Consider the following 27,676-nt stretch of genomic DNA (forward strand, 5'->3'; position numbering starts at 1 on the left):
TTTGGGTAGAAGAGATTTATTATATATAAATTTACATTCATGTAATGTTTTCCATATCATACATGGAATATAATTAAAATACTTAACATTTACAAATCATTCAAGGTAACCTTCTCAAACAGATTAATTTTTTTTTCTTTTTGTCTTACCAAATTGCCACTTTGTCCAGTTGTACTCTACTAATGTTTCTGTACTAAAATACTCAATGAAACTTACTGAATGATGATATAAAATATCTGTAATACCTTGTTTTAAAAATACTAAATTCACTTTTTCTTTATATAACAACATTATTATTAATATTAAAATGCATGTTCACATTTCATTGCATTCCTTCCAAAAGCTATCAAGACTGAAAGCTTTTTATGAAATATTTAAAGAAATGAGAGGAGAAACTGTAAGAACAGATATGCATTCACTTGTTTAAGTATTATTTCAATAATGAAAGAAAAATACATAATGGTCAGTGTTTAGTCAATTGTACATATAATGTCAATTTTAAATCTCTTCATCCTTTCAAACAATAGAATATAAAACAGTTTTACTAACAAGCAGGAATATCTCTTAGCATCAAAATTCATCTTAGTTTCTTCCTTAGAAAAAAAAGGGTAATAAAGTGCATAAATCTTCCATCAATATTAATAGAAATTAAGAATAACATTAAAGAAAAAATAAAGATTAACTAAAAGAAGCAAATGTACTTTGCTGCTTCTCCAGTAGTTTCAATGGCATTACACTTATAAACTTCTTATTCCAGTCACTGCTCTCTCTCTTCTGTCCTTGAGCTTTATCACTATAGAGATTCAGCAGATTTGCTCTGCCTTTCTGTCCCACAAGATTCAGTCAAATGAGATTCTTGTTTCTGTAATAGTGCTCTGTTTTAGTGTTGCTAGTGGAAGGCTCATTCTCATGAGGTTTTATTTCTGTTGTGGTGCTCTGTTCTAAAATGGTACTACCAAAAGGCTCAGTCTGGGATCTCTTTCTTTGTTCTTGAACACTGTTGCTAATAGAGACACTCTCTTGAGAGAACTGAGCTCCTGACTTCTTAATTTTCAGTTTTCTAAACACACAGATAAATATAAACAAAGTCACTGATAAGATTCCTGCTAAAAGAAAAAAATATAAGTTCAGTTGACCATAGTTGATGTTCCCAACATCATAGTCTTTGGGAAGCCAAACCTTTTTAAAGGCAAAGAGAAGCCCTGTCCCAAGGAAGCTTCCTAAACCAGTTGAAAAACAGAAGAAGCCCATGATAGTACTCTGCAATGTGGTAGGAGCCTGGGAATAGGCAAATTCCACCCTGTTTTGGATAAAATAATAAATTAATAAAAAATGTTTCATGAATTTTGTTTGGAATTTATTTGATGTTATTCCACTTCAAAACTTCACTAAACAATAATAACAACAAATCTCAGTTTTATGAAAGGCAAGTCTTTCTATGTTTGCAAGAATAATAACACTGAACATTGGGAAAACATTAACCTTAAGTTTATTTAAGACTAAGATGAAATCCAATAGTACTTCAAAATAGATATTACATAACTCAAACAATGGTATTCTATTAAAAAGACATTGGAATTCTACTTGCATAACAAATATTACAATAATGTGTTGTGGATATACAAAAATAACAAGTGATCATATGATTAATAACCATCATATAAAGCTGCTCAATGCTGGTAATGAGTAACTTCATTGTCTATATACAGCAAAATGTCCAAGAGATTGTACCCCACTCATCCTTGTAACTTAACTTAAACTTTCCTGGTTGTACAATGGACTTTACCCATTTAGCAAACTATTGTTATTTTATCTGTGTCAATTAGAAGTTACATGTTAATTTTCAAATTTATAAAAATGTTTGCTGTAATTATTTTGTATTTTCAAATTATTAAATTTCCACTGTAACTGAAACTTTTGTGTGATTGTTAACCTTTTTTTTTTTTTTTATCAACAACAGGCTAATCCATCACAAGCCCAACATATCAACATGTGTGCATGATGTAATTACAATCTTGTAAATTAAGATGTACAACTATTTAGTCTTGAATTAATAACATTTAGAATCTGTATGATTATTTTTTTACTGAGATTATAGTTATCTCAGTAACTAGTTATTTTTGATGCAAAGTTTAACTGATACAAGATGAAACAACAACTTTCAAAAAATGATTAATATTGCCTGCTATGTATTCCATGGCTTTTATCCATGTTACTAGGAAAAAAAGTTAATTGATCACATATAAATAAAATAACTGCAAAGTCCAGTTGTTTTACTTGCTCAGTTATTTCAGTTTTAAGCTTTCATCAAGAGCATACGAAAGCATAAAGCTGAAACACTGAGTAAATAAAATAAATTGTAAGATTCTCTGGAATTCACAGTTGTTTTATTTATTTGTAATTAACTGTACTATGCTCCAGTTGTATTATGGTTGTTTTGATTTTTTTCATATATGTATCATAGATTTTAATATTTGTATCATACATTATAGTAAATTTTATTACTTTTAGTCTTGTAATATTGTGGAGGAAGCCACTGCAAGGAACATAGATGTGTATATATTTGCAATATGTAATAATTTAGTTATTAAAGTGAAAAAAAAATTCTTTTCTCATACTTTTTACACACCTACTACTTTGAAGTTAGTATACCAAAAACATTTTACATTCCTGTAATCTGTGCTCCTACCAAAAGATAAGGGTTGAAATACAAGAAAAAATAAATATATTCAGCTGAAGTAGAATTTTCTTTAAGCACGAAGTAAATATAAGCTACTTTTTCTTCATAATGTTGTTGATCTACAGTACCTGCAATACTTGCAAAAACTTCACTCAGACCAATTAAAGCATATTGAGGAATCTGCCAAAACACCCACAAGTCTGCAGCATAATATGTTGTGTTCCCTATAATTTGGACAACTGTCTCATTTCTGGAAAACAAGAAAAAAAAGAGGCACAAGAGGTATTCCGAAATATAAGTGTAAGTACATTTGTTTTAAGACATACAGAAAAACAGTAAATTTGCTGCATGGCAAAGATTTACAATAAAATCATTTTTTGATTCTTCTAGTCCACCATTGTCACAGATAGATTAATGTCAAAGGACAATTGCCCCCTCACTTTTTTTGCACGAACTCAAAAAATGTACATACTTCTGAAGCAATATATAAGATTGATTGGTTGGCTGGTTGATTTCATGCTTTATGAAACAAAGCAGCTAGGCTATCTGCTCTACACATCTGGTAAAAACTTAAAATTAAAGTAAATTTACTAAAATTCATAACAGGAAATTAAGGTAAAACAAAACAAAGTTTAAAAAAAATAAATATCATAAAACCAATACTTACATCTAGTCTACAGTGTTAAGAGAAAAACTACAGTAATACAAGTTGTAAAGGACTTTCTGTAGCTTAATTGTAATTATCATAACTCACCAGAAAGACTAACAGGTAAGTACAAAAACCACCAACAGTTACCTGAAGTTGGCCTTTCCAGTCCTGGTTTCGAATTATTTGACGTTACGGCTATTTTCTAATTTCAAATCAAACTAGATGGACTTTGATTTTTAAAAGGGAATCTCATTAAAAAAGGTCTAATGTATAAATTTAAAAACTTAAATGGCATTAAAAAGATTAATGGCCTTAAAAAAACTAAAAATATTTCCAAGGTGGACAGTGTCACCATCACCAATAACACTGTCTAACATTATGGACAAACCTTAAGACAGAACATGTTTAAAATGGTGCCGTCGTAGAGAGTCATACTGACAGCAAGAAAGTAAAATGTGGCTTATTGTGACCTGAGTGTTACACAGACTACACATTGGTGCATCAGTTGCAAAGAAGGTTCATGAGACACTATATATAAGAACTTTGTCTCAGGGTTCAGGCAGCACAACTTCATCAATACGGAGCTCAGGATCAGGGTGAATATCCCCACTGGTGGCAAAAGTGCATGCAAGTGGTTTCAGAGAGAGAGAAGTTAAAGGAAACATGGATGAATACAGCTCCATGCACTTTCACATCTCATGTCACTCGACATGGATCCTGTTTGCAACAGTAAAAAGGAGTTGTTCAGTGATGGTATTAATCTTTATACTGAAAAGTGTGACACTCAAATCACAGCCCTGAGAGACTTCAAGTTCCTGTAGAAAAGAACGGGAAAGTGTCGAACCCACACGATTTTGGAATCTCCTGTCCAATAAAAATATTTTTAATTAAAATGGGCAAATGGCCACGTAACCCATATATATGGAGCTCTCGCAAAATGCCATACCTCCATGTTGTATCATAAGCCTTCTCAATGTCAAAGAATATTGATACAAAATGTTGTCATCTGAGAAAGGTTTCTCTGATTGATGTTTGAAGTTGAATCATGTGGTCTGAGGTGGAGCTGTGAGCGAGAGGAGGTTGTTTGCTTCGAGGAACCAAACAAGACAAGCATTAACCATCCTCTCTTAGGTCTTACAGAGAGAGCTTGTCAAAGCAATTGGACAGTAGTTTGAAGGAATCTTTGAATAATTCCCAGGCTTAGAGAATGGTACGAGAATAGCCTGGTGCCAGGCATCAGGAAAACCAGTCTCCTACCAGATCCAGTTAAAAACAATCAGAAGAATAGCAGGAGATAAATGGTGCAGCATTTGCTAGTGTACATCATTAGGTGGAACTGATGTACTGTCAGACCAATGAAGGGCCAGTTTGAGTTCCACCAGTATAAAGGAATGATTATAGTCATAGAAACAATCTGCTCAAAAGGAAAGTGGTGATTGCTCTGCCTGAGTCTTAATGGCTCAGAAGGTGGAGGAAAAAGCAGAAGAGCTAGATACGCAGCAAAAGCTTTCACCTAGAATATCAGCAATGCTGTGGGTATCAGCTACTTCCTGGCCATCAGACAGCAAGATTGGGAGGGGGACAGAATTATATTGCCCACTTACCTTTCAAATCTTGTCCCATATGACTTTGGAACTGGTGGTAGAAGATATACTGGTTGTAAACTTAATACAAAATCTCTTCTGGCTTTGATATTTTTCCCACTGAGCATGTGATGGTATGACCCAAGGAAACACGGATGACTACAACCTCCTAGGGTGTGCACATGCTGATAAACCACCAATGCCATCCCTCCATGCACTCGTCCATCACACAGCCTGTCATTTCTGTACAAAGAAAACTGCAGAGAGGTGACTGTATCAACAGGTTTCAGAAATATTTCCTGAAAGAAAAAACATACAGGATGATAGGAAGCAGTCAGTGTTTTAATGTTATCCAAATTAGAATGTAAGCCTTGACAGTTCCATTGTATCAAAGTGGTCATTTTTATTTATGTGTAGACAATTGGAATGGGTGGAGAACCCTTCTGGTTTTGACCATGTCTTTTTCTTTACTGTCTTTATTTGAAGGAGGTCTATCTACCTCCATGGATCCTGCCCTAGGTTGACTGGGCAGGTCTTTGCTGTTGGAAGAGGATTCCAGTGAATGAGGATGTGAATAAATGACCATTTTGCATCTTGGGGTGGGAGAAAATGTATCTGAGGAAATGCCTGTACCCAGAACCAAAGGAAGTGGATCTTGAAATTTGTTGGAATGTATGTAAGGGACAGATATGGGTGTTGATGTTGATTCATCAACTTTTTTAACCATGGAAATCAAAAGACTTTTCATTTGGTTTGAGCATGATTCTTTCTGAGGCACAGAGATATTTGTCTGCACTCCTACTGTAGCAGTGGAATCAAGTGCAGCAGCATACGTCCGAGATGAAGTGGTGGGCAGCAACTTTCGAGCCTCAGGATAAGTAATGTTATGAATCGTTTTCAAATGTTGCACCTGTTTTTCTTTCAACCATTTGGGGCAAGAACGAAAGTAGAACAGGTGAGAGCCATTGCAATTGACATGATGAAGGTCCATTTCATATTCGTAGGCATTGTGGTCCTTGCCACTGCAACGAGCACACATCAAGGAACCACGACATGACGTATTTGATTGACCAAACTGCTGACACTGGAAACATCAGAGAGGGTTTGGAATATATGGTCATACCCAGCAATTAAGATAACCTGTCTTGATGGTGGCAAGTGGACGTGGTGATGTAAATGTCAGAATGAGAACATTTATCAACATCGTAATTCCATCTTTGTGAGTGGAGATACGTCTCACTGCAGAAACTCCTTGAGTGGAGAAACCAGCGAGAATCTCTGACTCAGAAATGTCTTTCTAATTCATCTCAACAATAACTCCTCATGATGAATTCAAAGTAGCATGAGATACAACCTCAATAGGTGTATCCCCAATCACCTTTGAATGCAAGAGGAGTTCACTGTGTTGAAATGTGAATATTTCCACCAATATGTCACTAGATCAAAGCTTCTTTATTGACTCTGGAGAGCCAACAAGTCCCTCAAGTCCCTTCTGAATGAAAAAGGGAGACATTTGCCCTGAAGGTTTGTCTGAAAGAGAATATAGCATAAGAAAATGAGGTACAATGGGTGTTACAGATGTTGAAGATTGCTCCTCAGAATCTTCAAGACATGGTCATTTACCTATGGACTGTTTTTTCATTATTTTATTTAAGTTTTTATTTGGAGAATCCATAAGAAAAAAGGGATATTTCAGTCCCCCCTTACCCCACCCACCATAAAGCCCTACGAGGGGATGCACTACAATGTCAAACAAGGACACTGCAGCAATGCTAGGGTTTCATGAGCACTATATCCAAATACCAGCATTAGGTACAATGTCCACAACACCTGTTGAGGACATCAAACAATGGTACTTGGTTGACCCTAGCACAAGTGGACCAGCCAACTGACCCAAGGGGGACCACCCCAAGGCCACACATCTACAGAAATTCAAGGCCAAAGTGGTGTGTTAGGGTTAAACCCCTCAACCACCAGGATCCTCTCCTCCCCTTCAAAGTCACATGTGGGTGGATGTTTAGATCCCAGAGGAAGTAAACTGAAAGAACAAAACCTTCCCTGGGAGGTCCCCTCACTGCATACAGAAATCCACATCAAGAGGCAATATATAAAGTCCAAAAAATATTATTTACATTTCTTAAACAACTATATCATATTGGACTTAATCTGCCTCACAGTAATATTAGCTCAATTTAATTAGTCCAAAACTTATGTTGGGAAAAAAAAATGCCAGATGAATAAAAAGAGCATTTTTATTTTTGTTGATCAGAGCAAAAAAATTTCTATAAAATGTTTGATTACAATACAACCTTTCCTACTTTATCCACCAGATTATTTTTCTGGGCTGAACCAAATAAAACATCACTATGTCACACTCCAACCAATTTTGCAGTTCTTCTGCTGCTAAAATTTATCCACAACACCTGACAATATAGTGTTTTGATTTTGAATTGTACAAGAAAAATACTGATCAAGTTTCTCAGTGCTGAATAATAATTTTCCATAATTAGTCACATATAGTTTCTACATGCAATTCCTGCATGTTTTGTAAGATTAGTGCTGTCATCTAAACTACCTTATGTTAACTCTGAACAGTTTCTGTCATGTTTTTATATTTGTGTTATCAGTTTAGTCCTGTTGTGTGAACTACATGAGTTTGCTGAATAGTTTCTACATGACATTCCAATATGTTCAGTCAGGTTTGTTCTGTTATTTCAACTACATGAAATTAACAGAACAGTTTCTAAGTTTGTATATGCTTGTTATAAGATTAGTTCTGTCATCTGAACTACTTCACATACACTAAAGTTTCTATATCCTTCTTATCAAGTTAAATCTGTCACACCCTGAAAAGATTTAAGAAATAAAAATAGGCAAAACACAATAGTAACAAATGAAAACACATCAACTAATTTGCAATACATAAACTGAAGGACAAATAACTACCTGTTTTGAACTAAATCAAGACGATATGTTTCTAAAGCACCAGCAACAAGCATCGACATCACAGCAAAAGCCATTCCTAAAATTATCCGAAGCAGCAAAGATATCTGACAGTTCTTCTGATCTAAAAAGGGGTAGATTAGCTGATCTAACAGAGGTATGAAAATCAAAAGAAAGATGACATCAAAGATGGTCAACCAAGCTGCAGGAATCTAAAGATAAAACAAAAAGCATTTGCATTACTTGTTAACCCTTCTGCAATAGACTCGTGTATCTTACACAACCTTGTAACCACCACATAACTATGTTATACTTATTATAACACTAAAAATACTTAATGTACTTTCATAAAATTGGGCAGTCTTTCAATGAACATTAAAAGTCTTTTATAGACAAAAATTATCATAATTTTTATTAGTAGTTTTACAAAGCTTTATCTGTAATTATATGGAATCAGTGTTGAGTGTTTATGGTGCAAAGTCATTTTCATGTTAGGAGTGAAAATACTTTTCTTCATTTGTGTAATCGCTAAAAGTAAATATGAAACATTTCTCTTATCATCAGGTCTCACTGATGTACTGCCAGATCAATGAAGAGCATGCTTGAGTTCCACCAGCATAAAGGGAATACAGACAATTAGCCCAAAAGGAAAGAGGCAATCGTTCTGCCCATGTCTTGATGGCTAAAAAGGTGAGGGACAAATCAGAAGTGCCAGATGCATGAGGAAAGCTTTTGCCAAAAGTACTGGTGATGCTCTGAGCATCAGCAACTTCCTGGACATCAGAGAGCAAGATCTAAAGGGGAGCAGAAGTACACTGTCCAATGACCTTTTGAATCTTGTCCCACATGATGTTGGAACTGGTGCTAGAAGAGATGCTAAATATGTATTTAATCCAAGGTTCCTTCTGGTTTTGACATCTGACCTGCTGAACATGTGCATGGACTCAATGAAAAGCAATGCAGTTTTAAAATGTGGAATACCAGGCCCGTTTCTGAGCCTTCCATGCCATGCAGCAAGCAGGATTTCACCAAGGACAAGGATACTCTGGAAAACATCACAAGGTTTCAGAAATACACTGAGCAGCTGCCTGGACAATACAGTCAGTAACTATCGCTAAACAGTCATCTATTGATGGCTTACAGATGACAGCAGTATCAAGTTCAGAGAGTGTGCAGTGAAAGAGGGTCAGCTGATTTTTCTCAGAGACAGAACTCTGAGTTACTTGCACCAACAAATGCAAAAAACTAATTGTTTAGCATTTCAATCATTCTAAGAGCTGCTCAGTAATAACATACAGTATACCTATATTTTTATCCTTTATGTCACATTCTGAAAAATGAATGATAATATGATTAATTCCTAATAATTTAGTGTAGAATATTTTGCTAGTAAAATAACATTTGTCATCAACCTTATTCCTGTCTGTTGTCCCATCATTTCAAAGGTGAATACTGAGCTTTCTCTGCATGCACAGCTTTTCAAATGGGAGCCAGATAAATATTCAGACAGGTTCCATAGTTCACAGTGTGTGTGTGTGTGTGTATATACACACACACACCATATATATATATATATATATGATAACAAGCAAATGTATAAAACAAGAACCTCCTAACTTCTTTACTTACTAAGATATCAGTAAAATTGTCAAACCCATCAGAAAAGCCTTATCCTTCTCCTCTCTGAGTTTCAAAATTAGTTGCTAATCTGTATGTGTGTGTTTTCTTATAGCAAAGCCACATCAGGCTATCTGCTGAGTCCAATTTAGGGAATCAAACCCCTGATTTTACCATTGTAAATTTATAGACTTACTGCTGTACTAGTAATAACCACTCTGAATGCTAATGGAATTATTTAGAAATATTTATAGCTTACCTAGAAAGTCAAACAAATTATAGTACTTTGGGGACATTCCATTCCAAGGTTTGGTATATTCCTTTGTGATCTAAAGTACATACTTGCAAACTACTAGAATTAGTTTTAGTAGAACATGGAAAATTCAATAAGGCTTATCTGCCAGTGCAAAGAGAAAATTGTGTTTACAGCAGGTTTACAGGAAACACATGACAGTCTTACACTGTAATTTATTGCTTTTAAACCACAATAACAAGTTAAAAGTATAGCAATAAAACCTTATCATTCAAAGAAACCAGATGTGAAAAGCTTAATATATTAAACAATGAAATAACATAGCTTGCAAATCTCGGGACAAATTAACCATTAAAAGAATGTGAAAAAAAGGTATTATTTATTTTGCTTCATATTTTTCACATTATTGTACATTAATGATTTTGTTAGTTATTCTTAGGCTACAGAAAATAAGTGATAATGTGATAAAGTTTTACCATTAAATGTGTTATCACATTTATTTAGAAGATCACAGGGGTTATATGTATATGAAATATGAAACTGTAAGATCAAACCAAGTATTTCATTCTTAACATTGGTCTGCCATTCATGCATATTGACTCAGTAAAGGCTTACACATAATCTACAGTAAAAATACTTTATTAAAAATCAAGTTATTTATGTACAATAAGTTTTCAATTCTTACTAAAAGCTAATTTGTTAAGCCACACTTACTGCATTCAGAATTCCATTCTCTGTAGAAAAAGCTTGTTACAAGATACACTTCTTACTCATAACATCAAAGAAAATGCTAAGCATTAGACACATTATCCCTCACCACTTGAAAGTAAGGTTAGTTATAAGGTACTTGATCCTCATCATGTGAAAGAAAATGTCTGTTATCAGATACATTACCTCTGATCACTTTTAAGAAAAGGAGTGTTATTAGATACTTATCTATCCTGAATTTAGAAAGAAAATCTTATTAGGTGCATTATTCCTCACCACTTGAAAGAAATTTTTATTAGATAAATTTAATACTCATCACCTGAAAGAAATTACTAGCTATTAGACTAGCTAGTACATTATTCCAATCATTCAAAATAAAAAGACTGTTATTATATATACATTATCCCTAATTGCTTGAAATAAAAAAATGATTATTATATATATTATCCCTTATCAGAATTGTTATCAGCTATAACATCTCACATAGTTTGAAAGAAAAACTAGTTATTAGATTAATTATTTCTCACCACGTGACAAAAAAAATCTCGTTATTAGATGCACTATTCTTCACATCTTCAAAAAATTGTTTGCTCTTAGATACACTTTCTACTGGTAATGTCAAAGAAAATGACTTATTATTAGATACATTATCCATCATCACATGAGAGAAAAGGCTTGTTATTAGGTGCATAATTAAAAAAAGATTAGTTACAAGAAGCATTGTCTCTCATCTCTTGAAAGAAAATGTTTGATACTTGAAACATTTTCTATTCATAACATGCAAAGAAATGGACTGTCAAAAACCCCAATGGCTTAGAACTGGTAAGTGGTACAGAATCCCATACTCCACTGGAAAAAAGGGATGGTAAAAAGAGAATTGGAGCGTTTGGAGGAACTGCAATGCCCAAGACAGTGCAATGGGCAATTGTGAAACTATTCTGAAAAGCAGACTACACTGATTAATTCAAATAAGGAGTGGCATATATAGGCAGCCATCCTTTTTCTGCTGTACCTATGCAATCTATGAGTGGTATGGTCCAAGACAAGCCTATTTATGAAGCATGCATGATGAAGTTACTGGCCCTCCAGTGATCTTGTGAAACACCCTACCTCAAAGGTGAACATAATAGAGCCAAGGAAATAGCATACGAGTCACCATGCCATATAATGTGGATTTCTGCAGAAATAATACCTGGTAAAGCACCACTTACAACAGAGCAGGATTCACACAGATGAAATTTTAAGCAAGTACCTTTGAGAGAAAAGAAAGTATTAATAAAAATTTATCTAGTGTCATAGCCACACTAAAGACTGAAGTATATTCACAGGTGACAAGTGAATCCCAATAATGCAGAAACCATGAAATTCAGGTTAAGTCGTTAGCACACAGTTGTAACATTTTTAAAATGAGACCCAAGATTCGAGAGCTTTCAAATAGTTGACTATTTTTCTTCAGGAGAATAAAGGGTTATGTTTAATGAGTGTGATGAACTATATAGACTGAGGTGTTGATGTCATATAAACCAGATGTTCAGTATAAGTTGGCCTTGAGAACTAGCCAATCATAACCTAGAGTTGTTTGTGTCAGGTTTAGTTTTGTGTCAAAGGGGTATGTAAAGTTCATAATAGTTATAAGAATTGTTAACTAATTTCTATAAAGGTAAAATCAAAATAAGCAACAGAAATAAAATTAAAATTAAATAATGGCAAAAGGTGGTGGAAAATATAGAAAATAATAATGTAGCTCAATATATAGGAAATCAAACCAATATATATATATATACAGATTTTTTTAAGGAAGAATAATGCTAATAATGTAAATTTAATCAAGAACTTAGTTTTGCAAATCTTTTCAGAGACTTGCAAAGATCAACAACTCTGGGATCGAGACTGATACCATTTGTATATATGCAAAAACGACTCGTTTGGGTTGAGAAAATATTTTATGTAGAAGAGCGAACAACGTTTCGACCTTCTTCGGTCATCGTCAGGTTCACAAAGAAAGAAAGAGGTAACTGACCAGAAGCTGACCACATGTTTGGAAGGGGTTGTGTAACTGAGTGTCAGAATGTAGAGGGCAGTGTTAGATGTTTGAATATATAATTTTATTACATTTAATATAGGCATAAAGGCGTCCCTTTATATTGGTTTATTTTGGGTTTTAGTTGTTGTATAAGTAAGGCTTCTTTAATTTTGCATTTGTTTATGTTTGTTTCTTTATTTAGTATTTGAGTGTTTTCTATGGTTATGTTGTGTTTATTTGACTTGCAGTGTTCGAAAACGTGTGAAGGTGACTTTTTATGTTCTTTGAACCTGGTTTCCATTTTTCTACTTGTTTCTCCAGTATAGAAGTCATGGCAGTTATCACATTGTATTTTATAAATAATGTTGGTGTTGTGTTTGTCAGTGTAGTTTTTACATAGTATAGACCTCAGTTTTGTGTCTGGTTTTTGAATAAATTTGGTATTAACTTGAATGTCATATTTTAGAAAACACTCAAATACTAAATAAAGAAACAAACGTAAACAAATGCAAAATTATAGAAGCCTTACTTATACAACAACTTAAACCCAAAATAAACCAATATAAAGGGACGCCTTTATACCTATATTAAATATAATAAAATAAAATTATATATTCAAACATCTAACACTGCCCTCTACATTCCGACACTCAGTTACACAACCCCTTCCAAACATGTGGTCAGCTTCCGGTCAGTTACCTCTTTCTTTCTTTGTGAACCTGACAATGACCAAAGAAGGTCGAAACGTTGTTCGCTCTTCTACGTAAAATATTTTCTCAACCCAAACGAGCCGTTTTTGCATATACATTTCTCTACAAGTGGGTTTTCTCGACATCACTGATACTATTTGGTTGTTACAGTATTTAATAGTGGTATACAATAAGCTTCTTTAATTTCCCTGTTTCTGTTAGATGTAAAATTCATCTCTATACCCATAAGTTTAATGCCTTCAAAAGTGGCCATGCATGTTAAAGTGTTTTGCAACCAGAAGTTCTTTATTTCTTCTTATCGTTGATTTATGGTTATTAAAATATTCCCATATAGTTGTTTGGGTTTCACCTACATACTGAAAATTGCATTTTCAACATTAAGTAAATAACATTCTTCACAAAGCAGTTTATGGAATTAATTATTTTAAACTGCTTTTGGCTGTCCTTATTGGAAAATTTATCAATTTCCTGCATAAATTTACAGGTTTTACATCACTTGCTGTTGCAAGTCTTAACTTCCACCTGCTGTCAACTTATAGTTTACTTTAGTGTGAATTAAATGTGAATGCAAACTTTTATTCTTTCTGAAAGAACTTACAGGAACTTACGTAAAAATAGATTTTAATCGATCATTAAATTGAAGGAGTTAAAGTGCTTCTTTAGCGTCTCTGTAAGCTATTTGTACGTGATGATGACATAATCTTGTTGAAATGTTGTACATTTAGAATAAAGACTTTTTTTCTTACCCAGTTAAGTCATCTCCAAAAATTATTTTCAAAAAATTGGGTTCACTGTCATCAAATTTAGATCAAAATTTAATTAAACTCTTTTTTTATTCATGTTATACCAACCAATATAGCATAAAATCATAGCTAATAATTCATATTTAATCGTATATAAGTTCTTAATTTTATAAGACAATATTTAGAAAACATCCCGAGTTACCCCTAGAGTGAGAAATGTAACACTTTCTCTCAAAAAATCCCCTATTTTCTATTTTATTTATCACCACTCAAAGTAGTATGAAATTTAACACCTCGTTCATAACTTGTATACAACAGCACGTAAATTAGGCATATGTACTGCAAGTAGCTGTGTTACAGGCAAGGACCTTGTTCATCTTTAGCATTCCTGACATTGACATTGTAAAACATTTCTTGTACATATACAGTAATTTGTTGCTATCTTAAACAGATGAACTTTGGAGCCTTTATTAACTTTATTCTACTTGGATTATCAATCAACACATCATTTATGTGGAGTTGAAGGTCAAACCACAAGTTGCAATGGACAAGTCTCAAGTCAAGTAACAAATCATTTTGTCCAAGTCACAAAATCATCTGCAACTTGTGTACAACTCAAGCCTACAAGTCTGTCAGATACATCATCCATCATCACTTTAAAGAAAAGGCTACTTTTAATATACATTATCTCTCATCACTTGTAAGAAGTACTTATTACATACATTATCCCTTATCACTTAAACTGTCCTCATTTGAAAAACTAAAGCCTTGTTATTACATGAATTATCCCTCATTAATGGAAAAGAAAAAACTTATTAGATATATATTATCCCTCATCATTTGAAAGAATAAGCTAATTATAAACATTATTTTATCACACAACACTTGAAAGAAAAAGACTTGTTATTAGATGCATTTTCTATTCATTGCTCAGAAGAAAAGTTTTGCTATTAGATATAATCTCTACACATAACTTGAAATAAAAAGATAGGTGTTAGATACACTATCCCTATCACTAAAAAAATTGCTAGTTATTAAATATATTATCTCTCATCACTTGAAATAAAATATTTGTTATGAGATACATTACCTCTGACTGCATGAAAGACTCATTATTATATATATTATCCACCATGACTTGAAAGAAACAGCTTGTTACTAAATACACTATCCATAATCATACAAAAAAAATGCCTACTGTTTAGATGCATTTTTCCTCATCACTTGAAAAGTCTTGAAGGTTATGGAAGGAAGCCATCCTTAGATTAAAATACATTAAGGGAAGCAGTTGAGACAGATCCTCACACAACAGTATGTGAGTTTGCAGAAAAGCTAGGCACAAGCAAATCAAGCATTGCCAACCACCTGAGTGTGACTGGAAAGATGAAAAGATTGGATAAATGGGTTTCATATGAACTGAATGAAAATCAACAAAATCGGCATTATGAGACCAGTCAAGGTTGACACTCAAAAAATTGAACAAATTGGGAATCAAGATTCTGCCTCATCCACATTATTCCCCAAACCTTTCCCCTACAGATTCTCATTTTTTCAAGCACTTTGACAACTACTTCTTGAACAATAAATTCTTTCAAAACCAGGCAGCTGCAAGAAAAGCTTCCAGGGAATTCATTGACCACAGAAACTCTTGATTTCTACAGCAGGGGCATAAACACATTGGCAAAAGTGTGCTAAAGCAAATGGTGCTTACTTTGATTAAACCATGTTTTACAACACAGATTTATACTTACCTAAACTTTGCAGTTCAAAAACAACATTTATTTCTGGACAACCTAGTATATATATATATATATATATATATCATCTACAATTTTTAAGAAAAGGACTGTTATTACATACTTTATTTCTCATGACTTGAAAAAATGTTTATTAAATACATTATTCCTAATCAATTGAAAGAAAAATCTGGTTATAAATACATTCTCCTTTATCACCTGAAATAATAAGATTGTTTTAAATACATCTCTAATCATTTAAAAGAAAAGGCTTGTTACTAAATACACTTTCTACTTATCACTAGAAAGAAAAGACTAGTTTTTAGAAAAATTATCCCTCATCAACTGAAAGAAGAGTTATTATATAGAGTATCCCTCATTACTTGCAGTTAAAAATATATATTAGATATAATCAGAGAAAAGCATTTTATTATGCACATTACTCTCATTACTTTTAAGAAAGACTGTTATTATGTACTTTCTTACTCTCTCTCTCACGACTTGAAAAACTTGTATACATTATCCTTGAAAGAAAATGCTCATCATTTACATCATCAAGTGAAAGAAAAGTCCTATTGTTAGATAATTACTCCTTATCACTTGAAATGTTTGTTATTACGTACGTTCAGTACTATGTCATCATATAAAAACTGTTTAGTGTAGATATTAATCAGTTTATTTTGTGGATGAATATTTTATGACTATTTAGTTTTTTATTATAACATGGTTAAAATCAATCAATAATTAAAGTTGTAACTCGATGTCAATAATATAGTGAACAGATGATTCAGTAATAAACATATAAGTTGTATGAGAGAAACAGCAGACAATGACCATTTTTCTTATACCAAAGCCACATCAAGCTATCTGCTGTGCCCACTGAGCAGAATCAAACCCCTAAACCCGTACTTTTAGTGCTGTAAATTTGAAGACTTACCACTATCACAGCAAACAGACAAAGGCAATAGCAGAAGAGAATAAAACTATAACCAAGGAAGCATTTACATGAAGTTAACTTCAGTAGAAGTGATAGGCCTAATGATTAATATGTTAATGTACAACTAATAGAAAAGGAGAAAAATAATATTTTTTTTTCTGTCAAAGCATGGTACCAAAGTAATTGAATCAGCCTGAGTGCACTTTCTCAAAAGGAACAGAGGATATTTTGAAAAAAGACGACCAAATAACTGCTGGAAGAGCAGTATACAACTGAGGTAGCTAGTGCTAGCATTATAAGCAAATTATACACACAATACTGGTGTGACAGAAACAGGGAACTTATCAACTTACATTCTAAATCAATTAAATAGGCTTAAGTTGACTTTTTGACAAGAAGAAGAGAACCATATAGCATTTATATCCCTATGCTTTCCACCATGTAAATAACTTATTCTACATATATTTAACTGGTTTCAAGTATATATATTATTTTGAAAATAAATTGAGTGCATGCTGTTCATTTACAATTTATCACCAACAAGTGACAGACACCTACTGTTCAAAAATTCTAAGCCCAACAACAATAGCACAATATATATTTATACTATAAAAATAAGTAAAAGCCTTTAACTTACAGTCATTGAACAAAACCTTAACATCTAACATAATGATCACTTGAAAGAAAAGGACTGTTATTAGGCATTATTTCATACAACTTGAAAGGAAACGTTTAATACGTATATTATTCCTCATCACTTGAGAGATAAATCATACGAGACACATTATCCCTCAACACGTGGGAGAAAAGTCATGTTATTATATGCATTATTCCTCATAAATTAAAAGAAAATGTTTTTTTATATACATTATCTCCCATTAATTACCACTCTGTCAAAAAAATCCTGCTGGGCTTCAATAATCAATCCATGACAAAATTCAGGGCACCCAGAAGATGACATGCTAAGAATCTGATGTGATGATTGTGGATCCAGTAGAGGAGATTCAATGTTTGGAAACAAAGATCTCATGATCTTGCTTGGTGATACAAGCCACTACTATGGAATTGTAAGAGTAGATCATCCCCAAACACCACAGAAAATCAGACAAGAGGTAAAACAGAGTACAATTGACAACCAGCAACTCAAAAATGTCATGAATGAATGATTCAGCCAGTGTTCAACAGCTGAACTTTAATGATAAGCACTCCAACCCAAGTCAAGGAGGTGGAAGAGGAGCTCTGATGGTAATATTTATTGGACCTTACCACCAAAATGAAGTAAGCCTGTAAAGTGAAGAGATAGGGTAATAGAAGCATCTGAGGAATCCAGAAGAAGGCTCAACACCCACTAAATGTGACACATGTTGGAACAACCAACAGGTGTAAGGACTTAGAGAGAAGCCCAAATCCCCAAGGGTCTTTCATGTATGAGACGCTAATAGACTGCAAGCAAGACATTCTATACCACCTTAAACAAGGGGAGGGGAGGACTGGGTCTGAGGGATGAGGAATTGAAAAACACAGCCAGATGAATTGGATATTGTATGGACATGAGAAAAGACTTTTCCACCTTGATGGGAAATTCACTCTGGCAGCCTTTCAAATAAGAATCTGACTATGAAAAGCAGATTTGACCTAAGAGGAAACCAAAAGCAGCCAGTTGTCAAAGTAATAGTAGAAACAAAGGCCTCTGGCATGAATCAGTTGAGTGAATAACCTGACTATTCAGCTAAAAGCACAAGAAGCCAAAGCCAGCCAAATGGTAGAGCCAGAAACAGATACACACACCCCTGAAAAATAAAATGGAGGAAATGCCAGGATGAGACAGAGATGATAATGTATAAATAGCTATCTGACACATCAACCTTCCTCATCCACAATGCAGGAGTGAAAATCCAACAAAGGGTTAAGTAAGACTACTTCATGAATTTTGTTACAACCAGGATATGGTTCAGGGAAGATAAATGTATAACCAGTTTCCAAACTCTTATCTTTTGGAATATGACAAACAAAGAGATATAAAACACTAGCTGAGAAAATTCTGCAAGTTTTATAGCTCCTTTCCAAAGTAAGTCCTGAACTGCCTCCTACAAGCACCAGCAAGAAACAGAATCCCTTGATGTGGGAAGATAATAGGGGAGAAGAATGAAAATGAAGGAACATGCCTTCTGAGAGAACCTATAGGACCCACTGATCAATTGTAAATAGTGTCCATATATGGCAAAAATGGAAAAACATGGCCCCCACCAATTCTGACTCTGTGGCAGTGTCACCAATGCTATAATCCTCTGAAATGCCTTTCAGCAACAACTCAATTGCAGAGCAATGAAGGACTATCATCCATTAACTGGAAAAGGGTTGGGCTTGAGGGATAAGACACAGAAACAGTAGGAGAAGGTTGAAATAAACAGGAAGGTAACAAAGATAAATTATGCAGACAAGCACTTTGAACTTGGGCCTCCAATAAGTCAGGAACACTCCCCCAAAAACCTCTTCATATAAAAAGGTGCCATATGCAAGTCATACAGGAAAGTAGGAGGTAAACATACTTGTGAAAATATGGCATCCTGACCCAGAAAGTCCAAACAGCATATCTGAAGAGCCAAACCCAAAACACTATACGAAAACCCTTCAAGAGACAAGTAAATGAGCTAGGCCAGCAAATCTATGTAAATAATGCACTCAGAACTGTGGACAATATCAATCTGATATGGGAAAATTGAAGTTGTGAGAAATTCACTGACGCGTTATGGTTTAAACCCTACAATTGAATCAAGATAAAATGAGGAAGATATATATATGAAACACATAAGCATGATCTTTAGATGTCCATGATGGATGAGGTATATAATATTAGACCAAAGAAATCTCCAAACCACTGGCCACAGACCCTAACATCAGGTGAGGAAGTGAAAACTGCATATTGATCCCTAGATTATTCATCAAAGAGGGCAGGTTGAGAATCATAAGAAACAGGATATAAGAATACAACAGCACAAACTTGATCAATTAATTCCACAAAGAATGAAGGATGTCTGAATAAATCCCCCAATATCTCTCATCACTGGGAAGCATATATGGGGGTAAGAATAGGCTGTTCAAATTCCCATCCTCCCTGTCAGACAGCCCAGGAGCACAAATCCCAGGATATTCCTTGTAAGATTGCAAAAACTGCATGAACATGGACATTTCTTGTTGAACAACTGCCATCACATCCTCAGTCAATGAGTACTTCATTCACCCTGTAGTGCTGGTTAACAAACTGCAGTAACAGTAACAGCTGAGCTGTGGTAGTCATAACATCATGAAACCATAAGTGCATACTGACAAATTCCAAACATGAAGAAAAAATGTATGAAAAAAAAAGAAACATTAAAATAAGCAACCCTGGACAACTCAAAAATGTAAAAAAATTACAAAAAATCTAACTCTGCAGTGTAAAAGAAAACTGACAAGTTTGCAAAAAAAAAGAAACAGTACAACTATTCAAGGAATGATTAATGAGTGCAAAAGTGAAGAGAGAGCTGGTTAAAATAAGAGTTGTGTCTTGCTTCTGTTGGTGGAGAGCTGTTGCATAATTATTTACATAGGATATGCAGAAGTGGGAGGTGGAAGGCTAGTGGCTATTTTGTGAAAGGAGATAAGATATATGTGAAGTAAAGATTTGTTATTAAATATATTGTTCACTCACTATTTGAAAGAAAAGGCTTGTTATGTGATATATTTTCTGTTTTTCTGGTTTTGAATTTTAAAAATAAGGTATATTATCAGATATGTTATTACATGATATGAATCTATGAAATGCATAAAGATACATATAAGAGAGAGCATTGTGAGTTGCATGTAAATAGTTAACTCTTTCAGAACAGACATGGTCCCTGGGACTGACCTCATAACCATTTTATGCTTGTTATAGTTTTCATACTATTACTTTTAGATCAACAAGTATATGTTCACAAAATTTGTCAGATTATCAGAAAACATTACAAGGCTTTAATATGCAAAATATCAGTTGTTTTTTTTATTCAGTCTTAAGGATTTTAAGCAATGTGTTTCCGATGCTTCTTTATTTTCACATTGACTATCCAATATGCAAAGTAATTTCCATTTTAAGATTAAAAATACTTTTATCCATCAGAAAATTTTCCAATTATACATGCAAAATCCTTAATGTACATATAGTTTTATCATATGTTTCTTAACAAAACACTTTATATTTTATCTTATTTCCACTAACAAATCCCTGTATGGATCCAGTCAATTAATATAAATTATGCCTTTTTCATTCTAGAATAACTACAAATTATAAAATGAACACAAATGTTTAAACTAAATAGCTTAAATCTCTTAACATTATAGATTTATATAGATTTATTACTTTTCAATCATGTTAATCACTCAGTCATGCCTGGCTAAGGATATAGAAATTACAACTGACTCAGCACACATGCACTCATGATACCATATCCAATCACATAAAACAGACCTATATTTTTACAATGTTTTGGATGTGTTTTAGTAAACTAGTATTTGATAAAATAGTTACATTTAAATTATTAAAAATTGTATGTATATACAGGTTATTACTATTTACAAACAAGTTATTAAGTTTATTTTTCTTAAATATAAAATAGTGAATAAAAAAATAAAGCAAACAGTTATTTCTAATTATGACCTTTGTACTTGATGCTGCTTGTCTTAACCTGCTAAGCCTTTAGAAATTTCACAAATGGAGTGTGTAAAACACAATTTTATTTAGGTTTTATATATATTTGAAAAAAAATAATCAAACTATCTCATTGATACCAGAGAATTCCATTATAACTGATCAAATTTAATAACTAAGCTATATTTGTATCTAAAAAAATATTAAATTTAGAACATGCTAAAGACTCAACTTACCAGCATGAAGGTTTGTCTCAAAAGAAAGAGAGGATGCCATTATATTTGAAAATGGCTGAAAAGAAAAATCACTAAGGGAACATTCTGAGCTTCTGACTGGTTACTTACATCATGTATAGAAGTAAGTGTACATAACAGACCATTTCCAAAAATGGAAAGAGGAGGCAGGTCACTGTGTTTGATTCACTTAATTTAGTAATAGATCAGCAAATAGAAAAGTTAAATGGTTTTTATTTTATATTCTAGCTTGTCAATACTGGTAATTTGAGTTCTAATTCACACAAAACTAAAGACATTTTATTTTAACAAACATCTAATCTAAACCAATGCTGCATTCAACATACCACTTGACACACAAATATCAATGTTTAGGTGTGTTTGTTTAATATTTACTTTTAAATTAAGAAGTTAAATAATGTATAACATGAAAATTTGAATTACAATCTACAGTTTGATACCAAACATAAGAAAGAAAATTCATAAACAAATCCACAAATTTTGAATACAAGTCAATAAACATGATTACATAGCCTATGACCTCTGAAAATAGTTAAGTTTTGTACAGAAAGTCAACATTATAAAAAAGTTGTACTATACTAACATGAATTTGGCTGTTTTGTCCTGCTAAGTATTTAAAATAATGTTAAGTTTAATTCTCTACTTGAGAAGCTGTTTGGGCCAAAAGAGCATAAATATTAGTCGAAGTGTTATGACCACTAGAAGGCTTAAGAGGATATATTTCATATTGTTGCAAGTACTCGCTTATAGTCTGAACTTTAAAGTTCTGGCATGCTTCATACCTTTTCTTCATGCTTATAGTAGAAATAAAAAAATATTTATGAAATCATACAGAAAATTCATCAATTTCCTTGCTATATTCTTTTCTTTCATCCCACCATGAGATTAGTTGGGAGAAGTTTTCATACTTTATGCCTTTAAACACAAGTCGTAAGTGAAGACCTTGAGCTTGAAAAGTGGTCTGCATCTGAAAAGAAATCAGAAATTATTCCTAAAGTTAAAGTTACTGTATACAATTTATTTCAAAGTTCACTGATGTAATCTAAAGAATCTGTGCTTCTAAAAACTTGAGCATAATTTCTATTGAATTTTCAAAATAACAAAATATTATTTATCATAGCATTTTCTAAATCATTTAAAACTTTGTATACATGTCGTAAAGACTTTTTTAAAATTGTTAGGCTTAAAGAATCAATAACATTTTAAATTTTCTTTGATATCTCATAAGTAGTCTTTAAAGATGATATTTGTTCAGTCTGATAAACATCTAAACTCTGTTACGTGGATTACTGAGAAATCTACTTGGTGATCCTGATAGATATCTGGAATCTGGTAAGTGGATTATTAATGAACCTGCTTGATGAATCTTAGACACTTAGAATCTGAAAAGTTGATCATTAAAGAAGTTGCTTGGTAAGTTCTAAAATTTGGTAAGTAGATTATTAGAAAAGTTACTGAATGATCCATATTAATTTGTGTGATTAGTTAAATATATTATTAAAAAAATTACTTAGTGATCCTGATGAATGTTTGGAATATTTGAAACTTTAAATTTGAAGTATAAAATGAAAACATTTTATTCTAAACAGTTACCAGTATTCTTCGTCAAAACACAATATTATTCAGTTTATATTTACCTGAAAATAAACAAGCCAGTAAGGAACAAGGAAGACAAACACTATAAGGATTGTGGATAGTGACTTAACATCTTCGACTACATTATCAGAAAACCTTCCACCAAATCTAGCCTTAGCCCAGTCCAACCAAGATGGTAAGGATTCTCTGTAACCACAAAATTTTAACATGTCTGGCAGTATAAACATGTCAGGTGATAAAAAGTTTTAATAAGACTGTAGTTAAACAACTGTCACCTCACAGCACTCAACAACATCATATGAATAATCTCTTATCCTACATTTCTTATTTTATAATAACCTACCTGTCCTAGAGTTACTTGACATTAAAATATGGGATCCTTGAGGATTATTGTTCATGGCCTCAGAAGTGTGTGAATGCAAAATCTCAATTCTGAATATATAAATCTCACATAAACAAAATACTAATTACTATACATGAAGAACAAATGAATAAATCTACAGTACTAATACATTCTGAAATTACATGATATATTTCAAAACAATTGTACTCCCACTAATTGTAAATCAGCTTTAAAAACATTGCAATGATTGCTAAACCCATCCTTCGCCATTTGTCAGTATCCAGCAAGTAAATGTTAAACCCACAAACATCGTTTCTGTTCAAATTGACTGGATCAATAAGGATCAGTGATAGATCAAATGATAGCTCTTTTCATGCTTTACCTTGGATTTAGAAGCATTTACTATTTGAAAAGAAAGAAAACTTTAAAGGAAATTTAAAATTTTTAGCCAATGAATATCTAAGAACAAAGCCATGCAATAAACTTTGTGGTATGAATTACATAATGCATAAACTGAAACAAAGATATGTCTATCCAATTAAAATTGAAGTCAAAAAATAATGAATGGGAAATGTAAACAGACTACACATTGGCCTGGCAACAAGTTGTTTTACATCATATCATCAAGAGTAAACAGATAATATTTTTGTCCAGACAACAGTCTTCTATACATTACATTGTTGAGTGTGGCTACACCAAAAAAAAACAAGTGTACTAGAATAGTCTATGGTAAAAGTGATATCAATAAAGCATTAAATAAATCATGACACAAGGTAAAACAGGTGGAGGTTGCTACAGTCACATATATCTGTCAATCATGATTTTTTACAAGTTTTTGAAGTTTACAACCAATGTGATTACAAAATATCTCCTATACTTTTACTAGCATACTTTTCATTTATCCATATAACATGAACCCATGTGTATGAGTTTTAAACTGATGAACTTTATTACCACTACATTTTTTCATACCTTCAAACAGGTATCATGCAGTATAACTTCATAATACGTCAAATAAAAAAATGACAATGATTGATATCAAATTACTGCTTTACCTGGGAACTTCACCAGGTAAAGCAATGATCTGATATCAATCATTGTCATTTTTGTTAACGTTATTCCAATGGGGAAGTTGCATGGAGCAAAAAGTAAAATTGCAAGCATGATTTTCAACTGCTTTTAAATAATTAAGTACATAATTAAACTTGCAGGGTAAATCTACTAACTTGTGATTGTGGAATCCAAAGGTGCATAAATTTTGTGATTTTTATTATTTGGAACTACCAAAACCCTCTAATTGAAGCATCATCAACTCATTTTGATCATTTTCAATTTTAAACAAAACAGAATAAAGTATTTAACTATAATATATTTATTTCAAAATTCCTTGCAAATAATTATTCATCCTATCTCCTCTCTTAATTTTCATTCATAAATGAGTAAAGATACAAGTACATTACATGTTTTATATCAAATATATACAAGATTAAGGATATTTTTTAACACTTTCTCAAGCGGCTTCTTAATATACCTTCCATCTGAAAGTCTTCTCTGCAGACGAGAAGATATCCAAGCATTTTTTAGAATTAATAACACTGTAGTTACAACACTTCCAGCTGGATGATGGATAATGTACAGAGGTCTAACTAAAACAAAGATGATTACAGCAACACCAAGAAATATCGTTGGAATCAAGTATCCCAGATAAAAACCATACTCAGTAGACTGCTGGATGTAAGCCATCCCTCCAAGTGCCACAAATGCTCCAATATTAACTGACCAGTAAAACCAATTGAAAAACATCCTTAAAACCTTGCTTCCCTCTTCTCGAACCTGAAGAACAAACATAATATTTGTAGAGAACTTTACAAATTAATTTTTATTCACTTGCATTTGAAATGTTCACAACCTGCAAGTTCTAATGATTTTGAGTCATATGGCTATATAGTTTTTTCTAAAAATGTGACTGATATATGGAATGAACTGCTATCAGTAGTGGTGAACATTAATTAGCACTTTACAGGATTTCAAGACACAATGATTTCCTAAAATATAAAAGACAAATTTATTCTTTTACTTTTCACAATAATGGGTGTGTAAGAACTGCCTCAAAAACTCAATGGTCTATTGTTGTTTGTGTGTGTTTTTTCTTATAACAAAGCCACATTGGGCTATTTGCTAGCACACCGAGGTGAATTTGAACACCTGATTTTAGTGTTGTAAATCTGTAGACTTACTGCTATATTAGCAGTGGGGTAGTTGTTTGTGAGTTACATTATTATGTAAACTTTGTGTAATACAATAAATAAAGATAAGCTTTAAGACTTTATCTTTCTTTTCTCTGGAATCTAAAGATAACTTGATTCAAGTATCTATACCAGCTTGAATAAAGTGGTTATTAGAGGTTAGAAGAGTTGAATGAAAAGGCTGATATAACTGAAGTTTTTGCATGTTAGTAGAATTTTTTGCCTGATGATGTGTGTGTATATATGCTAAAGTACAGATGTGAGATCTATGTACAATGAATTACACTCTTTTTCACTTAGGTTGTAGTTTAAGTGTATGGCAATTTATTTTGATGAGCCAAATGCCCTTATATCACCTAATCTGTCTGTAAAATTCAAATATTTTATATGATTTATGATACTAAACAACATTTAGAAGAAATAAAAATTTAGTAAAATAATAAAAATCATCATGCCTTCTTAACATTATTTAATAAATTGTATACGATCTCTACCATTAAAACAGCCTAGTCATTGTGCATACATTCATTGGAATGCATCAGAATATTAGTCCTACACAAAAATATATAACCACCTTTTATTGACAGTATATAAAAAATGTATCTTGTCACCCAGATTAAAGGCTGGAAACTTTCTCATAGAAGCACTGCAACTGAACAATAAATTATGTGTATTGTTAAAAAGATATGTATTTCTACATGTCCTTATTTTCTAATGAAACTCTACCTCTAATCTGATTATTTTGGTATTCAGTTTTGCCCTAAACTTACCTGTTCTGCTCCAAAAGGTGCAATATTTGCCTTAACAATGCCATTCGAGATGCCTATGATTATTAATAACAAATATATCAACCAGGTACAAGGTTCATAGTCTTTATTAGGCACTACTAACAATGGAGAAAGTGATATCTGATTTGTCCTGTTGACTGGTGGAAAAATGGTGGCGAATTATTGAACAAACACAAATCTGAAACTTTATTTTTTGATAATGCTAATACTGGAAGGAAACTATAAGCGGCTAAATATGTTACAAAAGCAACTAAAATTGCTGTGAACCGACCCAATATTGCATCTGCAAGCCATCCTCCAAAGAGTGATGATACAAAAGTTGTTCCAGTAAAAATAAATAGAGCATTCATAGAATTGTATGATGCCCACATATATGGGTTTTGATTCAAAAACAAAAAGAGATTCCCAGCAAGAGAGTAAAATGCTATTCGTTCCAACATAACAGTCAATAATACTGCTAAACTTGAAAACAAATGTTTCCACGTGCTTTTAGAAGTGGTTTGACTTGTTCTAATGCCTCTTCTTTCTTGAATAGGCTCCTCTTCAGCCAACAATATTTGCTGATCATAATCAATTCTTGCCATTTTCGTAAATAGTATTTGCCTGTGATATTTTTCTTCCCTGATTATTAGCAAATATTATTGAAAAGTGCAACAGAATTAAATTACTACTTTACAGTTTAAAACTATTGGCAGAATTAAAAAATAATAATCATTTTAATTTTTAACAAATAAATTACCAAACTAAAATATCTTTGAGCCTATTATAGGTTTAAATAGCAATATTATATGCCTTATTTAGCAAGGTTTGTCGTCACAGTATTTATAATAATAATATAATTACACGATATAAGGAAAACACTGCAATAAAAGTATAATAGAGTATAATAAATTTGACACAAGTAAACGTAGATTGATAAGAGGCTATAGCAATATTTCCGTCACACTTTCAAAACATGAATTCCACTTATTTCTGCGTCGTTACGCGATTTAAACGAGGTCTTAACACAAAATTAAAAGTATTTCCTATCTAATTTTATAATCCATGAGCCTAAGTAAAACTTTATAAAACCACTTCCTTAAATATGAATTTCATTTATCACTATCATGCTCGAGTATTGTGAAAATAAGTTATTACAAGTCCTTCTCATCTTGTCAATAAAAGTGGTATTAATTATATAAATAACTGAATTATCATCTTC

The 27,676-nt window shown here is 32.6% G+C and overlaps 1 protein-coding gene across 1 annotated transcript; it reads right to left on the bottom strand.

Moving 5' to 3' along the window:
• LOC143244749 (solute carrier family 15 member 4-like) lies at positions 1–27,606 on the bottom strand. Its single transcript, XM_076489976.1, has 8 exons — positions 26,648–27,606; positions 26,458–26,612; positions 24,973–25,274; positions 23,140–23,284; positions 22,335–22,469; positions 7,859–8,067; positions 2,809–2,930; positions 1–1,301 (listed from the first exon to the last, which is right to left on the bottom strand). Exons 1-8 carry the CDS (start codon positions 27,057–27,059, stop codon positions 844–846), a joined length of 1,938 nt encoding a protein of 645 aa, XP_076346091.1. The 5' UTR covers positions 27,060–27,606; the 3' UTR covers positions 1–843.
• Between the last annotated feature and the right edge of the window lie 70 nt (positions 27,607–27,676).

This window comes from Tachypleus tridentatus, chromosome 2, assembly GCF_004210375.1.
Source record: "Tachypleus tridentatus isolate NWPU-2018 chromosome 2, ASM421037v1, whole genome shotgun sequence".
Taxonomy (NCBI): Eukaryota; Metazoa; Arthropoda; class Merostomata; order Xiphosura; family Limulidae; genus Tachypleus; species Tachypleus tridentatus.